At 43.1% G+C, this 18,182-nt stretch overlaps 1 protein-coding gene across 1 annotated transcript in view; it reads right to left on the reverse strand.

Moving 5' to 3' along the window:
• Positions 1-17,517, reverse strand: part of COL22A1 (collagen type XXII alpha 1 chain) — a 145,348-nt gene extending 127,831 nt beyond the window's left edge. The window contains exons 1-4 of the mRNA XM_065669158.1: positions 17,452-17,517; positions 17,081-17,125; positions 11,188-11,241; positions 10,359-10,394 (exon numbers count right to left, since the gene is read on the reverse strand). Coding sequence (XP_065525230.1) covers positions 10,359-10,394; positions 11,188-11,241; positions 17,081-17,125; positions 17,452-17,517 — 201 coding nt within the window. The remainder of the gene's footprint in view (positions 1-10,358; positions 10,395-11,187; positions 11,242-17,080; positions 17,126-17,451) is intronic.
• Between the last annotated feature and the right edge of the window lie 665 nt (positions 17,518-18,182).

Raw genomic sequence — 18,182 nt, forward strand, 5'->3', positions numbered from 1 at the left:
AAGTGCAAGGTCCTACACCTGGGTCGGAGTAATCCCAGGAACAGCTACAGACTGGGCAAAGAAGAGATTCAGAGCAGCCCTGCAGAGAAGGACTTGGGGGTGCTGCTCAATGAGAAAATGAACATGAGCCAGCTTCAGTGTGCGCTCGCAGCCCAGAAAGCCAACCGTATCCTGGGCTGCATCAAAAGGAGCGTGACCAGCAGGTCGAAGGAGGTGATTCTGCCCCTTTACTCTGCTCTCGTGAGACCTCACCTGGAGTATTGTGTGCAGTTCTGGTGTCCTCAACATAAAAAGGACATGGAACTGTTAGAACAAGTCCCGAGGAGGGCCATGAGGATGATCACGGGACTGGAGCACCTCCCGTATGAAGATAGGCTGAGAAAGTTGGGGCTGTTCAGCCTGGAGAAGAGAAGGCTGCGTGGGGACCTAATAGCAGCCTTCCAGTACCTGAAGGGGGCCTACAGGGATGCTGGGGAGGGACTCTTCATCAGGGACTGTAGTGACAGGACAAGGGGTAATGGGTTAAAGCTTAAACAGGGGAAGTTTAGATTGAATATAAGGAGTAAGTTCTTTCCTGTTAGGGTATTGAGGCACTGGAATGGGTTGCCCAGGGAGGTTGTGAATGCTCCATCCCTGGCAGTGTTCAAGGCCAGGCTGGATGTAGCCTTGGGTGAGATGGCTTAGTGTGAAGTGTCCCTGCCCATGGCAGGGGGGTTGGAACTAGATGATCTTGAGGTCCTTTCCAACCCTAACTATTCTATGATTCTAAGTAGAAAAATAACTCAGTCATGTATCATGACACTGATTAATTTATATATTTACATCTATAAATAGCACATAAAATAGTTTTGTTGCTGTGGATGATTTGTCACGTACTGGTTGATATTTTGCCTTGCAAGAAAACCTATTAATTCCTTTTGCTTTGCTCTGAGAAGTTCCTGATGCAGTCTCTGCACATCCCTCAATTTCAGTAGTTTCAAGAAAAGCACATTATGGCAGAGGAGTTCTGTGTCACAGCATTCCAAACCCTAGTATCAATCTGCTCTTAAACATCTGCTGCTGATGATATTCCACATTCACCCCTTAGCTGCCTCATTCTGATGTTTCATGGAAGTATGTAGAAAGCTTTTCCTCAAGATTAACCACATCATCCAGTCCATGACTTCTCCCCTCCTTGCAGAGCTCATTTCTTTCAGTCTTCCCTGATGGTTAAATCTGCAAAATTGCTGATCATTCTTCCCACTGCTCTCTACATTGAGCAACATCTTTCCACATCACTCTCTGAACATCGTGCCCAAACTGGAGACAGTATCTTGCCTTAAGTCTTATCGTCACCTACTTGTAACCTACAGTGATACACCTCTGTTGACTGTCAAACTTACCTGATACTGCTCAGTCAAATCTTTCCTAAAATTATAACTTGTTTTGGTCCAATGAGACACATTAGTTTATAACATGATGCTGCTCCCCAGGTCTTTTTCATCTCAGAGTGCCTTAGACAGGTCATGCACATTCTTTCCATTTTACTTGAGGTAAAAGAAGGGGAAAAGCTAAGGCCAAGATCCCTTGTGGAGCGAATGATATAGAGTCCTAAAGACAAAACGAGTCTCCAGAGCCCCAAACACATTCACACCACCAGATGTATTAGATTCTCTTGAAATAACAACCGCTAACGGCCCACGCACCATTTCACCAGGAAACAAACATTTACCATGAAAAATACCCCACATTTTTCTCATCTGGCACTTGCTACTATGTACATGTTCATTACCCAGCAGGGTCTGAGACATAAATCATTATCTTTCTGTCAGGGCCAGAGAAAACAGGACTTGAGAGACATAAAATCGCTAGCTAGGTAGTGCTTAAGAAAAAGGATGAGACTCCCAAAAGGGGGAACTAAAGATGTCCAGGGTTGTACTTGGGCTAGAAAAGAACATTGTGAAACACGGTGTTGCCAGGGGCTCACCTGCACCTTCAGAGAGCCCATGGACAAGCAACCTGCACTTTCTCACCCATGAACATGGAGACTCAGCCTGGCAACAACTCTGAACAGTGGAAAGGGGAAAATCTGGCTGCTTAACTAAATAGATGTGAAAACATGTATCAGGAAGAGGAGCAGGGAACACTTCAAATGCATTTGATAGACCGGTGATAGCAACTTGCTCAGTGCAATGCTTCAACTTCCTGTGATTCTTTAGGCTATGAGATCCACTTCCAGACTATTATGAAAGCTTTTCCATTTTCTACCTAACAGGCCGCTAATCCATGCCTATGCACTGCAATATCGCCCTCAGGACCATCCCGCATCCAAACAACAGTTATCAGTGACAAGGTAATCTGTTTTGCCACCCCAAAGCTCTATCAGAAGCAGCACAAAGTTGGCAATATTTTCTCTCATACTTCCTTTCCACACTGGCAGTGGATCTTGGCAGAGAACTTGTCTAAAGAAGTGATGGACAATTTGCAAACTTGTGGTTGCCAGTAGATGTCATTATATACCAGCAATGCACCTGCCAGCCAGGGACCAATGCTGGGAAGAGTAATGTTTTCTGAGTCTATATATGGAAAAAACCCCAAGTTGCTAGTATTCTTGCACTGCTGAGAATTGAGCTGTCACGATGCCCAATTAGTATGCGATCTGGTTTCGAGCTGTTTATTACAATCTGCAGCTGTTACTCTGGGTCACAGAAAACCACCAAATTTATCCAAAACCCTTTAATTATTGTTAAGAAAAAAAGAACTCTGTCAAAGCAAGGTTATTTAACAGTGCAGAACGTACTTTAAGTACAGTTAAGAGGACTCAAAAATACTCAACACACAGACCAAAATTGCCTGCATACACAAGAGGATTCAGAACATATTCTGAGTAATAAGGCAGATACTAATACTACTAAACTTCACCTTTTAATCAAAAGATTCATTAAAGATACCACAGATACAAATGACTCCAGTGAGCTGCATGACAGCTTTATAAAGCAGATGAGGTGCTATTATACAGATGTTCAAGTGCTGGACTGAGAGGTTAAGTGCTGAGTGGCCTTAACCAGACAAAGTCAGTAGATAAGAATTGTTCCTGGGAGAGATGATTCCCAGCATAATCAGAATTAAAAACCCATAGATATTGCACTTCCACTTTTCATTGCCTGGTGAGTTTGAGTTATGTTCACATTATTCTTCTACTCAGCAATGAAGTAAGAAAATCTGAGTGCTAAGAACCAAGCCCCGAGGAGGCAATGTTTCCATAGCCACTGTCTCCAAGGAACACAAATTTGTGGCCAGTTGGGGTTTTGTTTTGTTTTCAGATGTAAAACTCAATATTATCTCAATAGTATCGCTAAGCTTGGAGTTGTTTCCCCATCTTCTTACTATCAATGTGTGCTCACTGAACAAGCACTGCCCAACAGCCTGGATAGTGATGCGCAAAGTCTCCTGCTGCCTGCTCCTTCCTTAGGCTCTCAGAGACACCCTTCAGCTCACTAGACTGGGTGGCATCTGAGAGTTTTGGGACTTAGTGACAACGTCTGAGTAGCCCAAACAAGGCCTATAACCTCACTGGAGCACCTTCCCAGCACCAGACTTAAAGCTTCAGCAGTGAAAAGGCCACACATATCATCTTTTGGAGCCAGTATCAGTTTGGTTTGGAAGCTGCAGGAATAAGGATGAATTCTTGCTTCATGAAAGCACAGGCTCCACATTGTTTAAGGACTAAGAGATCACATCCTGCTTCTAGAAGTTCAGATGATTGTTCGCCTCCTTTGTATTGAAGCTGTTTTCAAGCTCTTACCTTCAGCTTGAAGCTTGGCAATATACCCTGCTAATCCTGACTCAGAATCACTTTTCTGGCTTCAAGTTAAACTTCTTTCATCAATGGACATGTCTGGTGCTCTGGGTTCTCAGCTGAACCTGCCTACCACTACTGACACATCCTGCTCCCTTGCTGGGTTGCTATGGGATAAGCTCTGGCTCGTGAGGCCCCTGCACTGCCAATCACAGTATTGCTCACAACTCCATCTCCCTTAGGGTGCACCCTGACACTCAGGGACCTCACTCTCAAACATTATTATAGCTCCACGTGTCTGAAATACCACTTCCAAACTGAGCCTCACCTGTAACTAAGTCCCAAGATCCATCACTTCAAAACACCCAACAAAAGCTTTCATTTGCTATCAATCCAGCACACAGCAGACAACTCCAGCTCTGCCTGCGGCACCTTTTGCAGGCAGAACTGCATTCATTTCTTGTGCCCCAAGTTACTGGATGCTCGCCAGCCCCAGCCCAGAGCACTGCGCTCCTGCTAATTTGGAAAGCCCAGCTGACAGCACAGCACTGGTGTAAAGAAGTTGCCTGGATTTCAGGTCAGACCTTTCTTATATTCAGCTCAGGGCAAAGACAGGGAGCACAGGGCTCTGTGTGGATAGACTGTGTCTAAAGGGGTAGATTTCCACAGCTTTTCCAGAAGCCGTAAAAATGGTAATAACTCCATTAGGAAGATGAGTGAGAGAAGGGGAAGCAAAGCCTTTGTTTGAAGGATCTAGCAGGCAAGTTACACAAAGTCTGGAGAGAAAGAGGTTCTCCAGCTCCATTTTACAGGAACAAAGACTGGCTGCTTTGCCCAAAGTCAGAAAATCTGTTAGAGACAAGTTTTAATCCTGGTCTCCTGCAGCCTTAACTACCTGCCTGCTTTTTGTTTCTATGGTTGATCCTGCAGTCACCGCATCTCTAATAGACCACGCCACATCTGAGGCTTTATCCTCATTAGAAATCCTATGATAAACCTTCTGCATTTTTATCAGAGCAAGTCATTACCATGGAAAAAAAAAAAAAAAACAACAAAACACTGTTAGGAGAATACAGACTTAATCAACTAAAGTTGGTTCGGTGATTACAAGCATAAAGGGAAGCAGATAAAGCACAAAGGGAAAGCTCGGATATTCTTGGAAACACATTAGTCAGGGAGGTCTCAGTAATGAAACCTTCATTCACCATCTCTGCTGAAGGTGGGTGCTCTTGGTTAGAGTTTTGTCCTCTAACAGATTTGGTTCCTGTGGAAAATTACAGTAGTGATCACTTGACCCAGTGTTTCATGGCACTTTTCTTGTGTTTTCTACTCTTCTTCAACAGCTATAGGCAGTGTCGGCCCAACCTGAATGGACTGTGGAAACTTCAGGCCCCTTCTGGGCAATGAGTGTGTTAGGAATCTTAGAATCATAGAATCAGCTAGGTTGGAAAAGACCTCTAAAATCATCAAGTAGAAATATCTACCAGCAGTCAGGACAAAGGTACAAAGGTCCATCTGCCTCTTATCCCATCTGCAGCAGTGGCCATAAGAGAGGCTTTTCTAGCCTACTGTCCCACTATCACCAATCACAGTTTGCAAAGACTCACATCCTGAAGCACAGTTAATGTCTTTGTACTAACTAGATGTTTACAGATGCCTCTCTTTAATTAACTTACACGCACTTCTGTAAGCACTTTTTGTAACCTCCAGAGCTGACTGCAATGAAGAGCTCGAATACCAATTGTATGAAATGCAACTTCATTTTGTTCATTTTAAACTTGCCAGCAGCTAGTTTGATTTGCTTCCCTTTAGCTTTTACAGTAGAATGAACAATGAGAAATACTTTCCTACTGATATCTCCATACCTCTCAAAGTTTGACAGATTTTCACTTCCAAAGTCATTGCTTTTCCAAGCACCTTCCCATCTGCAAAGACTTCCCTATCATTGACCTTTAGGATATCTCAGAACCAGTGCTTAATACTCTGTACTTTGCAAGACATGGGTGTCAGTTTTAGAAAGCCTCTAAGTTAAACTTTGCACAAAGGCATTAGAAGGTCAGTCTGGCTCATGATGTGGATGGCTGTGCCCCAGGAATGCAGACCTCATGCTATACCGAACCTTCCTCGTCATACGTGATTTCCCAGACTTCGGTCAAGTCACTGAAACACCATCTTGCTTGAATCACATCCAAAAACACTCTACAGGTGTTCCTTCTGCCCTCACTCCTCTCCTCCTCCTCTTGGATCAACAGAGGTTTGAAGATTTGAGTTATAACCCTTGCACGACAAGGCCATCTGATATCTATTGGAATAACCTACAGAATAAAGCCAAAACATTGCCTTTCATAGTGATCATATTATAGAATTGGACTTCTGACTATGCGTAATAATCAATTTATTAACATATGGGTGTGTAAAACAAGTGAATGATCACACAGTAAAGGAACACAGATTTGTGAGCAGAAATATGGCAGACTACATCTAATGCCACAGAGATTAAACACTATGTCATGGTTTAATCCCAGCCAGCAAGTATGTACCATGCAGTCACTCACTGCTGTCCACCACCATGGTGGGATGGGGAGGAGAACTGAAAAAAAAGAAAAACCTATGGGCTGAGATAAGAACAGTTTAATATTTGAAATAAAGTAATGGCGGTGTTCAAGGTCAGGCTGGACAGAGCCTTGGGTGACATGGTTTAGCGGGAGGTGTCCCTGCCCATGGCAAGGGGCTTGGAACTGGACAATCTTAAGGTCCTTTCCAACCCCAACTATTCTATGATTCTATAATGGTAATAAAAAGGGTGGGAGGGTGTAAACCCCAAGGAAAACAGACAAGAAACCTTCACGTGATGCACAATACAATTGCTGCCCACCTACTGACCGATACCGAGCCTGACCCGAGCAGAGATCCATCCCTTCTAGGTGACTTCCCCCCAATTTCTATACTGGTAATGATGTGCTGTGGTATGGAATACCCCTTTGGCTGGTTTGGGTCAGGTGTCCTGTCTCCTCACTGTCAGAGCATGAAACTGAAAAGTCCTTGATCAGGGTAAACATTACTTAACAACAACTAAAACATCGGTGTATTATCAGCATGGCTCTCATGCTAATGCCAAAATGCAGCACTGCACCAGCTACTAGGAATAAAATTAACTCTATCCCAGCTGAAACGAGGACACACTACCAGGGCTGAAAGATGACAGTCAACAGTGGAAAGTTAAGAATCAGAACAGATCACTGGCAGGTGAATACACCTACCGAGGAAACCCACTTGAGAGCAGTTCACAAGAGCATCTGAAGATGCATTATTTTATTGTCATGTTTTTCTACCTAAGCACAATTACTAGGTATGTGCATACATGTTTCTGTACATACAAATCATTGTCTATCAGGCTGAGATATTTAAGTCTGAACAGAACATCCTCAGCTGCTGCTTGAGCCATGGCACAGTGAATTTCCTGGCTTTCAAAGTCACACAAGACCTCACATCAACATGAATTAGGTTTTTAGCCACAGCTGCTGTTACCTTTTGGTTTACCACTAAAGATGTGCTTGGCATGGCATGTATTCTAATTAATACAAACACCATTTTGGCTTTAACTTAGTGATGTAACTGAGCTAATGGCCTGGAGAAGCAAAGCCAATGTCTGCTGTCCTCCTGGAAAAGCACAGGATTTGCCCTCTAACAAATGCCTCAGACCTGACATTACTGCCCTACACACAACTTGGCAACAGCATGATCCTGCAGGTATTAGGCACTAGTATAGCTGGAAAGCAGTGATATAAAAAAGGGATGATTTTAGTCTTGTCATCTCAATCTTTTCAAAGGTGAGGTAACTTCGTTCTACCAACACTTAGGATGTGAGCCTTAGGATAGAGAGCAGTCCACAGCACATGCACAGCAACAATTGCACAGGCTGCAGTTGTTTGACATCCACTATCTCTGATCCAGCTTCCTAGCACTGGCCCATACCCATAAAAATGAGACAGAAAACTGTCACAGACAGAGTGGAAAATAAGAATTCATGCTCATGCAGCCATTGTAGCACAGCAGGCAAACAAACAGGGGCCATGTGAATCGTCTCTTTCAGGTGTTCTGTCTAGGAAGGGTTTCATTCCACAGGCTTTCCTTTCTTTTTCAGGAGTATAGATGACAATTAGCATTGCAGGCACTTGCATCCTCATGGTTCTGGCTACTTGCTCCTCACAGGCACTTCTGATGCCAAGACATCAACATGAATTCTGCCCCTATACACAACAGTGATCCATCATATGCACACCACCTTCATGGCTGATCTCCTCCAGTTACAGTCCTACCCCTTTGCATCTGAAGGCTGACCCTGGAGATGATCTTTTGTGTTTGGAGAAAAATTATACACACAGGCACATCACCAAGCAGAGCAGGTTTGGGCACCTCAGTGTAAGGACACCAAACTCTTAGACTGTGTCCAGAGAAGGGCGACCAAAAGGGTGAAAGCCCTTAAGGACAAGACTTAGGAGGATCAGCTGAGGTCACTCGTTTGTTCACTTTGATGAAGAGAAGGTTGAGGGATGACCCCATCACAGTCTACATCTTCCTCAAGAGAGGCAGTGGAGAGAGGTGTTGATCTCCTCTCTCTGGTGACCAGTGAAAGGACATGAGGAAATAGAATGAAGCTTCTGAATGAAGTTCAGATTAGACGTTAGGAAAAGGTTCTCCACTGAGAGGGTGGTCAGGCACTGGAACAGGCTCCACAGGGAAGCGGTCATGCGCCAAGCCTGTCAGAGTTTAAGGAGCATCTGGATGATGCTCTTAGTCATATGGTTTAGTTTTAGGCCATCCTGCAAGGAGCAGGGAGTGGGACTCAATGATACTTATGGGTCCCTTCCAACTTGAGATATTCTATGATTCTGTATCTCCGGGGAACCTTTTTAACCAAGCCAGCAATGTACAGCTGTTATATCCTTTCTCTTTATCAGCCACTCAGCCACTGGTCAGACACAGGGCACAAACACACTGGGTATCAAATACACAGATGTTGCCTCGGCTGGCAGAAGTACCAAATAAACAACACAAGCTGGCCATAAACTCAGGGATCTCCATGCCTACACATTCATTTGGGGCAGTAAATGTTGTTTAGCTATCTCAATCAAAGAAGTTCTACACATACTGTGGGGTCCTTTTATATTTCCCCCTCCAGTCGAGACTTGCAGATGTATTTTTCCAGGCATGACAAAAATACAGATGGAGTGATGTTTTCCAACTCTTTTCTGCAGAGATCAAAACATAAGAAAACAGGAACTTGCTTCTACTGCAGCACAACTCATATTGTAAACACTGCGCTTTCCATCAGACTGACTCGCACCACCTGCTAAACATGAGCTGGTTTCCAAAGGCTGAATCCTGAGTCTCAAAGGCTAAATAGTGGCTGTCAGCGAGAGGTCTGCAGGAAGATGGATGCAGAAGTGTGCACTTTATAGTCCCCATGTCTCTAGCCTGACTCAATAATAGTTCCTGCTATGAGCAACCCTCATTTAGATTGTAATTTCACATGGTGCATTATCACTATATACAATCAATATATCATGATCATAGAAAGAACAAATGAGAAGATGCAATGGTGATAAGTGCCAGGTTCTCGCTAGCGCAGCACTCTTCCTATCAGACCACAATCCAATATAATTTTAAATTCCCTGAGAAAATGGGTAGCCACAGACCCTGGAAAACAGCTCCACAGATGCTGAATCCCATTTTCAGCATGAACCATGACTTCTTCCTCAATACATCCATCTATCTCCCAGACCCTCATGTCAATCTTTATCCATTATTTCCCACAACTTGAAAATTCATTTTGATAAGAAAAACACCCACAACCAGGTGTGATATGGAGCTACAGAGAAGAGCTCCTTCTCCTCTGCATTCTAGGTCTTCAGCCTCATTTTGCTGTGGGGAATGGGAAGTTTTCAGCCAGAATTGCCTGGAAACCAATCTTTTTAAATGCAAATTAATCCACTTATGGTACTTGTTTTGCATTATTGACCATTATTGAACAGGTTTTCCACGACAGATTTTCAATGGTTAGTCTGTATCCTCAGTTTTAACCTCCAAGTCTTATTACTTCCTGCCTAGTGTTTGCAGTAAGATATTCTGGCATTTGTCCTTCAGGTCACTAATGAAAATATCCAATCAAAAGAAACAGTGTGGCAGTCTCCTCATGACCCAGATTTAATCCTGTTGGAAATTCAATAAACTCAACATTATACTTCCCCTTTGTTTTTCCATCCTTCTAGCCAGCTGCTTTACTGCATTATTCTCCACAAACTCACTGCTGCTTACACAAAGCAACGATTATGATTTCCACTTGATAGCATTTTAAAAAGCCAATGCACAAAGCAAACTCAAAGAACACAAAAGGGACAAGCAATGGACACTCAGAATCTTATCTGCAGGAGACATAACACAATCATAAAGTTCCCCACAGAGATCCAACTGTATCACTTCTTTTGCATCCCGTGCACTCCAAAAGCAACCTGTGAGCTATGGAAGACACCAGCAAGCAACTCTAATTTAATTAGTCCAGTGAAGGATTAGCTCTTACCTTTTCTCCTTTTTCTCCTCTGCCATAGACTCTACCCTAGAAATGAAAGAAGGAAAAAGGTATGTCAAAGGACATTGTAAATAGGTATTTCACCTTTTCCTTGTTATATATCTGAAATACATCTATCCCTCCATATATATCACATCTTTCTCTATATCGATCTATCTATCTATCTATACATACAAGTCACAGGACAGCTACTACAGGGAAAGTAATTTTCTTTGGGCATAATTCCTTAGTAACAATTCAGTGACAAATTAAAATAATAAACCTATCCCCACATCTCCTGCTGCAGTCAGAAACACATCTTATTTCTTACTCAGGGCAGAGTCTGACATTACAGTTCCAAAATCAAAGATGTCAACAATCCTCATGAGAATGATTTTTACATAGGGTTAAAGATTTTCTGACCTAAAACCTCAGCCTGACATTTGCATTAATTGCAGCTGAGAAAAGCTCTATCTTGGTCATCTGAATGTAAAACAGTTGAAGGATTTGCATCTTCATTGTGTTCAGTTGCCTCACACTGTCCCCATTAGATGTACAGCTGTGTTATAATCAAGTACACCCAAGTAACATATTTTAATTAGAAGGCCAACACTAAGTCTGTTACCAGCTTTATTCAGGGATGAACCCATTTATTCCAACCTGCTCCAAGAAATCACAGCTGGTGCCAGAAAGATTAGCTTCCCCCTGGGATTAAGGCCAAGCAGAGGGAACATATTCCACAGTGCACATTGACATGGTGAGCAAGTTCTCACCATAAAGGAGAAAAAACTACTTGCATTTCCATCTTGTTATGTAAAATCATTCTGTATTTCTTACTTACTGACTCTCCTTTTTCTCCTCTGAGACCAGGAAGCCCTTGGGTGCCACTTTCTCCCTTGAAAAAGAAAAGATGTTAATACCACAGATTTAATTCATTCTTTTCTTGACAGGCATAGAAATAACAAGTGAGATTTCCTCTTACAACTTCCTTTTGGACTTGTAGTGTTTGTATTTTGTGGCCAGCTTTGCATTGTTTCGGGAAGCAATGTGACAAGAGTTTGACTGAGATTGCGGATGCTTCTTATCCCACCACTATCTGCAACCAAGATTTCAGCTCCTGCCATGAGGTTTGGTGTTCCTCATTGCATTTATACTGAATTGAATATCCAAGTTCTCAAACTGATTTTATAACCTATTTTTCATATGAAAATATTGCTAAAAGACTTCAGAGTGTACTGGTAAGGCAGAGAGCTTTCTCCTGGGAGGTACTTCACTAGGTCTTACTTTCTATTAAGCCAGGAAGGACTTGGAAAGATGGTTTGCATAAGAACTAGAGTGTACACACCTAAAATATGGGGAAAATAAGCCAGTAAATATGTCAAGATTTTTAGAGCTATTACAAGGAAAAATATCAAACCCCATTGTTTTCATTCATGGTAGACTTCATGATCAGCTAAACCCTGCCTTCTGCTGCAGAACTGTGCAGCACACACAGGGTTACTTTCCTTGCTGGCTCCAATGGAAGAGAGGGAAGGGAACACGGGTGAAAAGACAGCTGAAAATATACAGATTATGATGAGTAAAGGAATGAAAACTGGAGAGGTAAATACACAGGGGGGAAAGGAGAAAATGGTTAATCAAAACCCAAGCAAAATCTTTTCTTCACGTGTCTCCTAAAAAGGACAGAGGTGAAAGGGCTAAAAAACTCTCCAAGCCGATACATAATTACATAAATATTCATCAGGTACAGAGCTAAAAGTGATGTCAAAAACAGCAAATGCAGAGAAAACACCTGCAAATCATCTTCACATACTGCTGTGCAGTCACAAAGCTGGAAGAAGGACCAGCTGAGCATATACCCATTGCTAAAATGAGTTTAAGGCTATGTGCAGAGTTGACACCAGCTCCTTCAATTCCACTAGGACTGTGAGCTTCTGGAGAGCAGAGGGCTCTGCCCTCAAACTTCTACCTAGTTCCTGCCTGATTCTCACCCAAAAGGTATATACCAGCAGTATGTTATGCTGAGCTCCCCATCCATCACTGACAAACACACCCTCACCTATTTGTGTCTCCCACCATCTTTTGCTGGGAGTTTAGACACTTCAGTATAAACTGGCATCAAGCTGAAAATGTCTCCGACCTGAAGCAGCACCCTCCAGTGCTACAGCAGCAAGAGGTCCAATGACCCCTGCGCTCCCCAGATCTCACAGTAGGATTTAATTTGTGGTTCTATTTGATTTATCCTGATCTATGCCCCCCCCAAATGTGTTTAACAGAAACCAGACACTGAAACATTTGTCAGGATCACTATTTCTTTTCCCCAGGTGAAGACAGGCTTCTGAAAGCAGAGGAAATATGAAAGTTTCTTTCTTTCTTTAACTTTTATCTCTTTTTTTTTTCCAAAAGAAAGAAACCTCACAGAACAAGCTGCATATATACAAAAACACAGTCACAGTCAATTCAAATAGGCTGTGGCAAAACTCTTGAAAATTTTTTATGCAGTCACCTTGTCTAAGTCACTTCACCTATACCAAATCTCCTTTTAAAGTGGGGGGAAAAAAATCACATCCCGCTACAGCATGTCTGATACACTGGACTTCACAGACTTCCCAAAGGCAGGTAAGCAACGTTGTTTTTATGATGTGGACAAAACTACATCTCTCAGAGGGGTGATTCTCTCTAAACTCAGATCAACAGCAGTTCTGGAAGAAAGCAGAAGCCTACTGACCAACAGCCCAGTGCCCCAACCAGCGAGCCTTCAAACAACAAAACATGCAGGGTAAGTATGGAAGGAAAGTAAATTAGCCTGAGCTGGTGTTAGCATCTAGAATTTAGCAATAAGATCCTGCTTCAGGCATGTTAGTCAATTTTCCAAAGCTATTCCCTCCCTTACTCTTCCCCAATACCATCCTTTATTGTATCTCTTTCCAAAACATGCATGTTCTGTCTGCATGCATTATCCTTAGTTTGGAAGCATGGGTAAATCAGGCAGAGGTTCTCATTGCTGAGGAATGTTTTCCTTTAATAGCTGTGAGCACTCCTGTATCACCCTGCCTTTGGAGGCTTGAGTTATAAAGGAACAGAAACTCATTGTCTTCCCACACTGATTATATAATTTGAATATTTTCATTGGTCAGATGGTACCAAAAGGAAAGTCTGTCCAAACCTCCAAAAAGAAGGAATATGTTATGGGAGTTCAGGATAGCAGAGCCTGAACACCAGTCCTTCCATCTTAAACTTATACAACAGCCACATTGACTTAACAAACCCTCAAACTGGCCTTTTTAAGAAAGGAAAACAGAAAGAATCACATTATTCCTTCTTTGGATAAACAGTGAAAAAGACACCAGTCTAAGGAAAACAAAGAAAACCCAAATGCTGCCTTAGCTTGGAGAAGGAGCTTCACAGTCCTTCTGCATTTGTTAACCTCTCCAAAGTTCCCTGTCCAGTGGGAGAAAGTTCCCCAAGGCCAAAGGAGTGGTTTTATAACCCTGACCTTCCTCCCTGTTAGTATCCCCTGGTGGGGCTCATTTCTGAGGTGAATCCCACCACCTGTGTGCTGGTTTCCTAATACAGCTGAACCAGCTGCTTTGTGGGTTCCTATATGAACATACAGTCTCTCACAATGCACTTCTCATTATCAGTTATCAGACTGTAAAATATCTCTTGGGTACCAGTCATTTAGAAGTAGAATTCAGCTTTGCAACTCATCCAAAATAAGAGATACTGAATAGTGATGGTGTCTATACAGAAAATGATTAATTTTGACTCAGAGTCCTGCTGTCCTTGATCATGGCAAGGGGTTGGAACTCAATGATCTTTAATGTTTCTTCAACCCAAACCATTCTATGTCTATGTTTCCGTCTTTTCCTGATAATTTCTTTCCTTATTCATAGAATCATAGAATCATAGAATAGTTAGGGTTGGAAAGGACCTCAGGATCATCTAGTTCCAATCCCCCTGCCATGGGCAGGGACACCTCACACTAAACCATCCCACACAAGGCTTCATCCAACCTGGCCTTGAACACCGCCAGGGATGGAGCACTCACAACCTCCCTGGGCAACCCATTCCAGTGCCTCACCACCCTAACAGGAAAGAATTTCCTCCTTATAGCCAATCTAAACTTCCCCTGTTTAAGTTTTAACACGTTACCCCTTGTCCTGTCACTACAGTCCCCGATGAAGAGTCCCCCCCCAGCATCCCTGTAGGCCCCCTTCAGATACTGGAAGGCTGCTCTGAGGTCCCCACACAGCCTTCTCTTCTCCAGGCTGAACAGCCCCAACTTCCTCAGCCTGTCTTCATACGGGAGGTGCTCCAGTCCCCTGATCATCCTTGTGGCCTCCTCTGGACTTGTTCCAGCAGTTCCATGTCCTTTTTATGTTGAGGACACCAGAACTGCACACAATGCTCCAGGTGAGGTCTCACGAGAGCAGAGTTGAGGGGAAGAATTATCTCCTTCAACCTGCTGGTCACGCTCCTTTTGATGCAGCCCAGGATACGGTTGGCTTTCTGGGCTGCAAGCGCACACTGCCAGCTCATGTTCATTTTCTCATCGAGCAGCACCCCCAAGTCCTTCTCTGCAGGGCCGCTCTGAATCTCTTCTTTGCCCAGTCTGTAGCTGTGCCTGGGATTGCTCCGACCCAGGTGTAGGACCTTGCACTTGTTATTTGTTCACTTCTTCCTCTGTGTTTAGTCAATTAATGCTTGGTCTTTCCTTATGCTGTACCTGTTTGTTAGCCTGTTTTAATCAAACCTAAGGGTATAGGAGAGATCTTATGATTATTTTTAGTGTGGGCCCCCATGGGGTCTTAGTCTTTCCTTAATAAAGTATCAGGTGGTAATACTGGGGAATTGTAAATAGCATTGATTTTCTGTCCCATGGCCAGCATTTTAGCCTGGGTAGCTCAGTAATGTTGCAGAGAGAGAAGGGGAGAGGGATATTAGCTCATGCATATACTGCAAGGTCTGTCACAAGCCAGTCCTTGGCAATAGCGATGCAGTAGCTGCTGCTGAGGGTGATATACATTATTTGATCACAACATCTTTGCAAGTCAGGAGCAAAGTCTATTCCTTGCCTTATTTAGGAGATGGAGAAGCTAAATCTTTTGTCTCAAATCAGCACATTTGTACCAAATTGTTGTCACAGCCTAGATTTAAATCCCCAGCTCCCTGAGACTGCAACACAGTCCTGTCTCAGCTGAATACAAGTCTCAGACCACAACAGACAGGGAATAGTCACACACATCTGCATTGCTCCTCAGCAGCCCACCTGCAACAGTGAGATGAACATTTTGGGATCTGATACAGAAAACCTGCTGATGCTGTGCATATATAGAAACTATTTTGTATTCAAGTAGTACCTCCTGCACCCCAGCAGTGTGCCATGGTACACAGACAGACACCCTCACCACACAGACCTTGTCAAAGCAGTGAAAGACAGCGGGATGCTGCTGCGGGGCTCTTTTATTATTATTATCATTGTCCTTCTGCAACCTCCCAACAACAGTCATGGCTCTGCCATTCTTCAAAGAGCCCATCATTATTTAAGCTGTCACAGATTAAAATAGAAAGTTACTATTTATACACGCATGGAAGCATAAGGATATATTTTCTGCAGTATCAGTCAGGCACATCTGAGCAGTAATGTGCCCATGTTCCTTCATGGCAGCAGAAAGCATACTCCAAAACACATCTCCTCATCAGCCAAAACTTCTCCCTGAAGACAGCACATGACGCCTCCCCAAAACCCCCACATCACATTTCTGAGGATGTCTGACCTTCCAAGACCCAGAGGTTTCTCCTTTCCCTTCCCACAGTATTCCATAACAACTGAGTAACTTTTGGTGAGGTGCAACTCGCTTATTCAGCAAACAGGTATAAATTCAGCAGCTGAATTTGCAGAAGTTATTCAGATGTAAATAGGTTTGAATACAAATTATTGCCAAACATCTTTTTAAGTGCACAGATGATGAAATTTGGAACCAACACCACCTACTTCCACCTCTTCGGCAATATTGAGTCTTCCTTTTCTTCCTGTACAAGCGCTCCCTTTAAGCCAGGTGTCCTACAGGTCTATTTGTGACCAAGCACAGAAGGGAAACGTGTGTATGCTCAATGCACACATCTGCATATCAATGAAGCTTGCAGGATATGCAGGATAATATAAGAGGCTGCCCTGTAAAACTGGAAGCAGACATCAGAACCACTCTCCTACCCTGTTATCTAGGAAGAAAACTACTGAGGAAAGTGGCCTGTATTTAACATCATGACTCAGACAGTCTTGCTAAAGATACCAGGTTATGGCTAATCCTTTAGCCAAAAGTATTGAGTCTCAGGAAATACTTTTAAGAGCATGACCAGGAGGCTGCTACCTAACCTATGGCTGCCTATTACTGCTGAGCAAGGCATGGTACAGAAGCAGCACATGGGTTTCCAAGTAACTTCCCAAAAAAGCTGTGCATGACCTAATGAATAACATTAACTTGCAAATGTGCCAGTTTAGAAGCTACAGGAAAAGTTTTGGAGCACACTCTAAGACAAAAAGCAACAACAGGGAAGCTCAAACGCAAGCCTAGAGCAAAATGCAAGATGGACAGAGTCTCTTGCAGTCCCAGCCTCATTCAAAACTATCTGAACTCAGTCAGATGCCAAACTGACTTTTATTTCTCGAAATCTTCAACTCCTTGACTTACTTTGAAAGCATTTTATTGTTTTTATGAAGCGTTACTGACCTTTTGACCTTTAGGACCTGCAGGGCCAATTGGACCTCTCTCCCCCTAAGACAAATAAAAAGAGATTAATCACACTGATGTTATCACTCTATTGCAAAGCCAAGCCCTACAACAACTGGGAACAACCAAAATGTTTTCAGGTTTTAGTGGGGAACAGACTAAACCTGACGTGCCCTCATGAGCAGTGACAATGAATGTGGTTTCTCAGATGTCCGAGTCAGAGCAAATGTAGGCAAGCACACTGCTTTTAAAAACTATGGATTTTTTTCAATGTAGCTATATTTACCTCCAGAATATCTTCTGTTCTACTTGACGAAGGATGAACATAACTGGGCTGGATAAGAATAACCACCTTGTTTCCAAGTTTTTACCAGGACTATCAACATGATCAAAATCACTAAATTAGGTAAAGAGAAAACACGCGGGAAGATGGCCATTACCTCTATTGATGTTCCACCTATGACATCCACTCGCTTGTCTCTTTCTATGAAGTGTTTTCCACCTCTAGGTCTTAAAGTGCTTCACAAATACCCACTTGCATGGTGCCATACCCATATTTCCAGACCTACCCAGCATGCTTCAAATGAAACACACTCATCCCAACACTCACCTTTTGTCCAGCAGGGCAGGAGCAGTTGAATGTCTTGAGGTGGCCAACTTGCTCGCTGCCAACAGTGGGCCTTACTTCCACGGGAGGTGCTTCAGTCAGGACTGTGACCTGGCACTACACCCAAACACCCAAGGTCATGACAAAGCCTTCAAAGCTAGAAAGCTTCCTCTTCTACCCACTTTAGAGAAACCGCAGAGGCGCTACTGGATAACACACAGCTAAATGAGTCCCAGTGAGGAACGCAATCCCACAAAAGCCATTCATTCAAGCAATAGGGAAAAACATGGCAAAATGAACCATGAATCTCTTTAACTAAGATTGAGGAGAGAAGAATGCAAGGAGGGTGGAAGTTCATAATAACAGCTGAGCACAGGAAACTGAGCTCTTCCCAAATAAAACCAGTGGGAAACATGCTGAATATTTCAGGCTGCATTTCTGTTGTTCTGTCATCACTTCAGGGTTTTGTTTCCCCTGACAGTTTGACAAGGAAAG

This window comes from Lathamus discolor, chromosome 2 (assembly GCF_037157495.1).
Source record: "Lathamus discolor isolate bLatDis1 chromosome 2, bLatDis1.hap1, whole genome shotgun sequence".
In the NCBI taxonomy this organism is placed as follows: domain Eukaryota; kingdom Metazoa; phylum Chordata; class Aves; order Psittaciformes; family Psittacidae; genus Lathamus; species Lathamus discolor.